This window comes from Ammodytes marinus (genome assembly GCF_949987685.1).
Source record: "Ammodytes marinus genome assembly, chromosome: 11".
Lineage (NCBI taxonomy): Eukaryota > Metazoa > Chordata > Actinopteri > Uranoscopiformes > Ammodytidae > Ammodytes > Ammodytes marinus.
The window spans coordinates 3,077,914-3,087,913 of NC_137215.1; the positions used below are offsets into that span (position 1 = coordinate 3,077,914).

General features: G+C 39.2%; 1 protein-coding gene across 1 annotated transcript in view; it reads left to right on the top strand.

The window, feature by feature from the left end:
- Positions 1 to 10,000, top strand: part of LOC307257558 (attractin-like protein 1) — a gene marked incomplete at both ends in the record, with an annotated part of 55,062 nt that overhangs the window by 14,634 nt on the left and 30,428 nt on the right. Inside the window, 4 exons of the mRNA XM_080036819.1 lie at positions 5,050 to 5,133; positions 6,098 to 6,211; positions 7,620 to 7,748; positions 9,171 to 9,379. Coding sequence (XP_079892945.1) covers positions 5,050 to 5,133; positions 6,098 to 6,211; positions 7,620 to 7,748; positions 9,171 to 9,379 — 536 coding nt within the window. The remainder of the gene's footprint in view (positions 1 to 5,049; positions 5,134 to 6,097; positions 6,212 to 7,619; positions 7,749 to 9,170; positions 9,380 to 10,000) is intronic.

Sequence of the window (10,000 nt, forward strand, 5' to 3'; positions counted from 1 at the left end):
GTGGACCCTAATAGTAGTCTTGTGGAATCTGTAAAGCATTTGACTTTGACCTCATGCTGTGAACTGCTAGACAGAGGCTGTGTGTGTGTGTGTCTGTCAGGCGCCTGTGTGTGTGTGTGTGTCTGCCAGGCCTGTGTGTGTGTGTTTGCTAGGCCTGTGTGTGTGTGTACTAGGCCTATTTGCTAGTATGAATGGTCTATGCGTTTGGAGTGATGGTTTGTTTGGGCTGCAGTAGACCCCACTTCTCTGATCTTCATTAACTATGAATGGGAACTACTTACTTTAACATCTTTCATAGACGGGATGGCACACACACACACACATACACACACATACACACACACACACACACACACACACACACACACACACACACACACACACGGGATGGCTGAGTGTCTTGTATAGTCACAGCGCTCACACACAGTTCATTGAGTTTGTCACTTCCGCACAAAATTTGGGAGGAGAACCACACCAACGTAACTTCCTAAAAGGCCTTTGCAAACTCGATTTTTTTTTATATAGTTTGGGTGACCAATTTGTCTATTATTATACCTGCAACTTAATTTTTATTTTTTTTATTTTTTTTAAGATATTTTTTGTCATTTTTATGCTTTATTGATAGTGTAGAGACAGAGTTGAAATGGGGCAGAGAGGGGAGTGAAATGCAGAGAACGACCGCGGGCTGGAATCGAACCCGGGTCCGCTGCTGGCCGAGGCCCATGGGGGGGGGGGACGCCCTACCAACTGAGCTAAGGGCGCCCCTTTAATTTTTTAACTTGCTTCAAAATCTGCAGTGGAGTCGAGTCATCTAATATTTCTAAATTTCGCATCCAAACTATCACAACGCCTCTTGTTCAAATGGTGACAATGTTTTAAATGCTAAAACTGGACAAAAATACCAAAAAAATATTTTGAAAATCTACAATATTCATCATGAACTATGAACCAAATCTGGCATTACAGCTTCATGATGACAGAGATATATCCGCTGGCTCTAATCTGGGATTATACACACACACACACACACACACACACACACACACACACACACACACACACACACACACACACACACACACACACACACACACACACACACACACACACACACACACAGCCAGAGGATCAAACTGTGATCAGCATGTACTGATGGATAGATAGGTTGGATGGAGTAAGAGATGGAAAGAAGAGAAAAAATATGACATGACATCACGAAAGTTCTAGAATGCAACACTCCCTGGGTAACCCCACCCCTTTAGAATAATAACAGAAGCTACAGTGGCCTTCAAGGACAAGAACAATTCTAAATTCTAAACAATGCACCTGATGACATTCCAACTATGACACTTTCAAGATGGCGGCGACTATGCCTTGGTCCAAGGTATGCAGAAATATGGACATATATGAGACCCTTTCTAAGGCTTCGGCTATTATGCACTAAATTAAACGTACTTATGGATATTATAATTACTTTCTACAAAATCTGCTAGGAAATAAAACCCACAATTCTACACACTGCAGCTTTAAATTATTATAGATTTACTACTTGATGAATACTGTTATGACTTGATTTTTAGACATTATTTTCTATAGACCATATGGATGCTGTTAGATGGTTGTATTGTTTTATCAGTGCAATGACAAAAACATCTTATTTTATCAAAAAAATAATATGTATATTTTTTCACATCTGTGTGTCTGTGTGTTAGTGTGTGTGTGTGTGTCTGTGCGCTGTCTGTGTGTGTGTATGTGTGTGTCTGCGCGCTGTTTGTGTGTGTGTCTGCCTGTTTCTGCACGCTGTCTGTGTGTGTGTGTGTGTTCTTGCTGTGTGTCTGTGTGTGTGAGAGTCTGCGCCCTGTGTGTGTGTGTGTGTGTGTGTGTGTGTGTGTGTGTGTGTGTGTGTGTGTGTGTGTGTGTGTGTGTGTGTGTGTGTGTGTGTGTGTGTGTGTGTGTGTGTGTGTGTGTGTGTGTGTGTGTGTGTGTGTGTGTGTGTGTGTGTGTGTGTGTGTGTGTGTGTGTGTGTGTGTGTGTGTGTGTGTGTGTGTGTGTGTGTGTGTGTGTGTGTGTGTGTGTGTTTATTGGCAGGATTGTAGCATCCACTGCGGCCTGTGTCCCGCTGTGTTACAATCTGTTTGCGCTCCCCGTTTCTCTCACATTACAGAGAGGCTGAGGCCCATTCCAACTGCAACATATTTAATCTCATGTAGTAACCGTGGTGATGGTTATGATGTCATGACAGTGTGTGTGTGTGTGTGTGTGTGTGTGTGCTTGCGTGTGTGTGTTTCTTCATCCCAACTCACTGCTCTTTTTTTGCTTCATTTTGCTTCTTCAAATTCTAAAAGGTGACTTACTATCTGCAAAATGCACTTTTTCATACATGGTTTTTCAACAGTAATATGGGTTTAAAGGGGCACTGTGTAATATGACATCATCTAGAAAGTTCTAGAATGCAACGCTCCCTGGGTAACCCCAACCCTTTTTTAATAATAACAGAAGCTACAGTGGCCTTCAAGGACAAGAACAATTCTAAATTCTAAACAATGCACCTGATGACATTCCTAAAACATGGATTCCTCCATAAGACTTGCCCGCTCAATGTACAAAATGTAATATTAATATTTGTAATTCTCCGCTCAGGAGGATAATTCAGATTATTGGCAGAGGTGATTTTATACCAATGAGGACATATTTATGAATGAGGATATTGATTTTAGCTAATAAATTACTTAAAATGTTACACAGTGTCCCTTTAAATTAAAGGTTAGAAAATCTACATAGTTTTTAAACGCGCGATGTCCATGTGACAGCTAAGACGGGCTTCTGTACAAAGCTTTTTGATCATGTGAAACAATATGAATTGAATTAGAATAGGTAGAAATGACCCAAAAAAAATGCCCCAAACCAGTGTTGTTAGGTATCTTGGAAATTCTGGAATCTTTGGTGTCCAAGTCTATATTTTTGAATATAGATAGAATAACTTTTTTTGTTGTAGATTAAACATTTCAGTCGTTTTAAAAATCTTATTTTACACATTCAAATACCTGTACATGCTGCGATCAATCTTTTATTGCACATTATTTTTATTGTTTGCCCTAATTTTTTATTTTTTTGTAATTCTAGGATCATAAAAAAAGAAAATAACCTCAGCAAAGAAGGAACTGTTGAATAGATAGAAGTATGAATTGATTTAGCTCACGGAATTTGTAAATTTTTATTTATTTATTTATTTTTATTTTATTTTATTTATTTTTTTTTTATTTTATTTTATTTTTTTTTTTTTTTATTTTATTTTATTTTATTTTATTTTATTTTATTTTATTTTATTTTATTTTATTTTATTTTATTTTATTTTATTTTATTTTATTTTATTTTATTTTATTTTATTTTATTTTAACTCCCTAAATTCGATGAAATCCTGTAATTGTTTGTTTAGTTGCATCATATTTTGTGTTTTTATTGTGAGTGGTTTACCATTGTTTCATCCCCTGTAGATTACATTGTGGCTCGGCTTTAGAAAAATCAATTTTCAATTGAAAAGAAATAGAAAAAAGAAATTGATTGTTTCATTTTATCCTTTTTTTTCTCACTGCCTTGTCTTGTCTGGCTGCCTGCCAATGTGCCAACAAAGCCTTCTGTCACACACGCACACACTCACACGCACACACACACACACACACACACACACACACACACACACACACACACACACACACAGAGTGACATACTGTCCAAGCCGAGGCAGGCTGCGATATCTTCTTCGGCAGTGACGTGTTATGTGTGACAGTGTGTGTTTGTGTGTGTGACAGCGTGCTTGTGTTTGTGTGTGTGTGAGAGACTGGATGTGTGTCTGTGTATCTCTCTCCACCTTTTCCTTCTATGCAGCGGCGGAATGGGATTAGTTTGATTGACAGCCGTGACCGATGTGTAAAACACACACACACACACACACACACACACACACACACACACACACACAAACACATACTCACACATCAAGATTGTCGTTATTACAATTTCCACATGACAACAGTGTGCCGTGATCGCTATGGAAACTGTAACATGAGTGTGATATCACGTTTTATCTGTTCACAGTGATATTGTTATTCTGTCACCAGTGTGTCCTTCATGCAAGGTGGATGTTGAAACAATGAGATGATTATTTATGTATTATATTTTTTGTATTAAAGGGACACTGTGTAACATTGTAAGTAATGTATTAGCTAAAATCAATATCCTCATTCATAAATATGTCCTCATTGGTGTAAAATCACCTCTGCCAATAATCTGAATTATCCTCCTGAGCGCAGAATTACAAATATTAATATTACATTTTGTACATTGAGCAGGCAGGTCTTATGGAGGAATCCATGTTGGTTGGAATGTCATCAGGTGCATTGTTTAGAATTTAGAATTGTTCTTGTCCTTGAAGGCCACTGTAGCTTCTGTTATTATTCTAAAGGGGTGGGGTTACCCAGGGAGTGTTGCATTCTAGAACTTTCTTGATGATATCATATTACACAGTGCCCCTTTAATTAATTTATTCATACAGGAAAAAGGAACATACCGTACAACATTATGACGTTAAGAAGAAAAGTAACACGTGAAAAAAAAAAAAAAATACTAAATTGAATGGGATACCTTGAGTAATGTAAAGGTGCTACGAGAAACCTAGGCTCTATCATTATAAAATCTCTATTAAAATATAATGAATGAGGTTTTTCTTTCCTCAGTCTTCCCTCAGTCTTCCCTTGGCCCAGCTGTCCTGTTAATCCTAACCTAACATTTTACCATGCATGATGATGTCACACATGAAAACATGTAGGGTTAGACAGTGAGACCATAAAACACTCTTTCTGCCTTTTCTCAGGCTAGGATGAACCGATTTCTAAAATTTCTGCACATTTATACTACACAGGATCTCAGAGTTCAATACACCTTCATATTCCCACCGGTGAAGTAGGTATTTAATCTACATGGTTAAAAAAACAAAACTCATCTTCACAGAATATCAGACGAACCCTCTTGTTTGTCTCTGTCTTCCTACAGGTTAACAGACCTGTCAGGCTCGCTCACTGACGGACCAGTCAACTACAAGTACAAAACCAAATGCACCTGGCTGATAGAAGGATAGTAAGTAGCACTGTGTTTCATACACACACACACACACACACACGCTCACTCACTCACTCACTCACTCACTCACTCACTCACTCACTCACTCACTCACTCACTCACTCACTCACTCACTCACTCACTCACTCACTCACTCACTCACTCACTCACTCACTCACTCACTCACTCACTCACTCACTCACTCACTCACTCACTCACACACACACACACACACACTCTTATTATCTTATCATGATTTGGCTGATAGAAGGATAGTAAGTAAAAATGTGTTTCATTCACTCTTTTCAGTTTATCATGATTTTTGTCCGACATTTCTGTATTAAAAATCCCTTTTTTATTGATTTAATGTAATATTCAAATTTTCTGAGATTTAGAATTTGGGGTTTTCATAAGCTGTAAGACATAATAATCACAATTATAACAAATAAAAGGCTTGAAATATATATCTCACTTTGCATGTAATGAGTCTATATAATATATTATTTTCACCGTTTAAACCTGCAGTGTGTAGAATTTTGGGTTTTATTTCCTAGCAGATTTTGTAGAAAGTAATTAAAATATCCATAAGTACATTTAATTTAGTGCATAATAGCTGAAAAAACATTTTTCAACTATTTTTTTTCCCTTAGAAAGGGTCTCATATGTCCCTATTTCTGCATATTTTGGACCAAGGCCTAGTGCCGCCATCTTGAAAGTGTCATAGTTGGAATGTGATCAGGTGCATTGTTTAAAATGTAGAATTGTTCTTGTCCTTGAAGGCCACTGTAGCTTCTGTTATTATTCAAAATGGGTGGGGTTACCCAGGGAGCGTTGCATTCTAGAACTTTGTAGAACTTTCTTGATGATGTCATATTACACACTGCACCTTTAAGTTGAATTACTAAAATAAATTAACAATATTTTGCACGATATTCTAATTTTTCTCGTTTCACCTGTATATTCTTCTCTCTGTCTCGTTCAGTCCTAATGCAGTGCTGCGGCTTCGCTTCAACCACTTTGCCACCGAGTGCAGCTGGGACCACATGTACATCTATGACGGAGACTCCATCTACGCACCGCTGGTGGCTGTCTTCAGGTGAGCAGAGCAAGATATTAGGTTTGCGTCTGGCATATGCAAAATTTCAATGCATTTTCGCACTTGTGCATCAAGTTTATAGGCAAACAATGGGCCTTGTAATAACCATCCTACCACAGTAGCAGTGATAATAAAAAGAAGATATTGAAATTACTCATATTTGAATGCTGAATGCTATGTATTTTTCTGGAGCTTTATTGCATATTGCTTTTTGTATTTGCAAAGGACTATCTAAAGCCACGTTGATGGGAGTATTTCATTTGAGACGATTTCATTCAAAATACAGTAATACCGGTGCGCTCCAGTGACTTTTAGAAGTCAATGTCATTGTGCATTGTTGAAATGTAAAAATTGTCAAATTAAATTGTTTAAAGAGGATATACAGTTGAAAGAGAAGTTCTCCCCAACCTTTAAAATGTGGATTAAAGATATGATGCATCACTTAGTGTTAGAGAAGATTCGTTACTCTACTAGAGTTACGATGAGGCAGGCAGACAGGCAGGAAAACAGGACCCAAATGCAAGACGTAAAACTAAATATATTTATTGTCCAAAAACTTAACAAAACAGGCGAACATCCAGGAGAAACAGGAAAACATAGAACAAGCACGGGACAGACTCACCAACAGGATACAATGCTCGGACAGGGAACAAAGAAACACTGGGGGTTATACACACACACAAGACAGGGTAGACAACGAGAGACAGGTGAAACACATTAGGGAAGGGAACAGCAATCAAACAGGAGGGAAACTTGACAGGACATGGGGAGGAACAAGACAGACATACCAAAATAAAACAGGAAACACAGGGGATCACCAAAACAAGACACAACAAAGACAGACCATGACAACTAGAGGGTGTGCTCAGAAATGTAATGCTCTATGGAAACCTTTTTTGACCTATGTGGAGAGGATAGATTATGCTAGTATGGGAGTTTAGGGCTGCTGACCTCATTTCCTTCTCTATTGTAGCTGATTTACTGAGGTGTAATTTTAATTTCAATCTGTATTTATTTTTTGTATTTTCCCCTTAGACTGTTATTTAACTGTTTGTATGTATTTCTGCTTTTGTTTTGATTTTGTCTTTTTACTTATGTGCAATTCAAATGTGATCCCTGAATGCTATTGTTATAGAATGGTACAGTGTTACTGTTAAAGGGGTGGGGCTCTGTTGGAGCAAGTTGGGGTGGGGGTTGGGAGGTGGGAGGGGGGTTATAATTGTATGAATCTAATTGTATCTGCATTGCATTCTGTAAAACGTCAAAAATACCAATAAATAAACCTTGAGAAAAAAGAGGATATACAGTTGATTTAAATGATCTCTCTCTCTCTCTCTCTCTCTCCCTATCTGTGTGTGTGTGTGTGTGTGTGTGTGTGTGTGTGTGTGTGTGTCTCTCTCTCTCTCAGTGGTCTGGTTGTCCCAGAGTCCAGGGGGAATGAGTCTGTCCCTGAGGTGGTGACGTCGTCCGGCTACGCTCTGCTGCATTTCTTCAGTGACGCTGCTTACAACCTGACGGGGTTCAGTATCACATACTCGTACGTGTATGATCCATCTGTCTATCTATCTATCTATCTATCTATCTATCTATCTATCTATCTATCTATCTATCTATCTATCTATCTATCTATCTATCTATCTATCTGTCTATCTATCTATCTGTCTATCTATTTTTTTAGCATTTTCAAGCTTTATTTGACAGTACAGAGTTGAAATGAGGAGACAGACAGAGAGAGAGAGAGAGGGGGGATGACCTGCAGTAAAGGTCCACGGGTCGGATTTGAACCCGCGACCACTGCAACAAAGGCCGGAGCCAATATGGTACACACTCTATCCACTACGCCACCGGAGCGCCCCGATCATAATGCTTTCTATGGATAAACTGACAAAACGCGCCCCTGCTTTGTGCGAGTAGAATTGTCAATGATGGAGCATTGAATGATATAATAGTATGTGCTAGGTTGGACACATGGTACTACTGACAATGGTTACTATAGTCTTTCAGCACACACACACACACACGCACACACACACACACGCACACGCACATACACAGACACACAGGCAGACAGACGGACAGGCACACACACACACACACACACACACACACAGACACACAGGCGGACAGGCACACACACACACACACACACGCACATACACAGACACACAGGCAGACAGACGGACAGGCACACACACACACACACACACAGACACACAGGCAGACAGACGGACAGGCACACGCACGCACACACGCACACACACACAGACACACAGGCAGACAGACGGACAGGCACACACACACACACACACGCACACACACACACACGCACACACACACACACACACACACAGACACACAGGCAGACAGACGGACAGGCACACACACACACACACACACACACACACACACACACACACAATAAGTGCGTTCAAACTCAATACGGACAAGAGATGTCTTTTGAATGTATTTTCTTTTTTCTGAGATTCTTTTCGAGTCATTCTTCACTATATTGTTTTAAAGAATAAGAAGTAATCCTTTAAAATAGAAAGCATCGGGGCACTCTGGTGGCGTAGTAGTGGATAGAGCGCGTGCCATATTATTAAAATCTGACCCGTGGACCTTTACTGCAGGTCATCCCCCCTCTCTCTCTCTCTCTCTCTCTCTATCTCTCTCTCTCTCTCTCTGTCTCCCCATGTCAACTCTGTACTATCTAATAAAGCTTGAAAATGCCACAAAAGAATAGAAAAATAAATATATATTTAACCTAAAGATTAAAGCTACCCAGTTGACGTGAACTATAGCTTGTAAGTCGCCTAAGTGCAATGAATTCACGGTTAACTGTGTACACGGAAAAAAACTCCCTAGTGTAACCGTTTAGACATTTTTGTAAACGTGCATACCTCTACTGTGTTCCCTCCCTCTCTTTTACGTTCATACCCCTTTTGTGTCTCTCTTTTAGGACCAACTCGTGCCCCAACAACTGTTCCGGTCGCGGTCGCTGCAGCGCGTTGAACTCCGTCTCCGGGCGAGTGTTCTGCGAGTGTGAGGAGAACTGGAAGGGTTCCGCGTGTGAGGTTCCGTACTGCCGGGAGAACTGTGGCAGTCCGGACCACGGCTACTGTGACCTCACCGGGGAGAAGCTCTGTGTCTGCAACGACAGCTGGCAAGGTAACATTTAAAGCTAGAGTGCGTTTTTTTTTTCCCAGAAGTATTTTTATAAAAATTTTGAACTATTTATTTATACATTTATTTATTTATTACATTTTCATTTTTTTTCATTTAACTTTTATTTATCCTCGAGAGACCAATTGAGGGGTGACCCTCATTTTCAATGACGTCGAGTCAAAACAAATTCAAAACAACAATACAAACAAAATATTCAATGCAAAAACATCAAATACACAACAAGTGAAGAGAAGAAAAAACAAAACGATTGAAACATTTACAGAGTGGGGAAGAGTGGCAGCAATTAAAAGGCATAAAGTACAATATAGTCTAATTAAAACAGTTACAAGTAGAGTTTGGCAGATCCAAGATAGTCTGTTTAAATTGGCCAAAGGATATGAATGTATTTAGTTTAATTTTTAGCTGTAAGTTGTTCCAGGAGTCAGGTGCACTGAAGCTAAAAAGTTAAATTACACCATGATATACAGTCCGTCACGTTCGTATAGTATGAAGTCCAATCTCTTACAAGGAAGAGGGAATCTAAAACCACAGTGCGTAACTTTTATATATAAATTAAAGTCAATGGTACAAGGAAAAGGGAGTTTAAAGCTACAGAGAACTGTG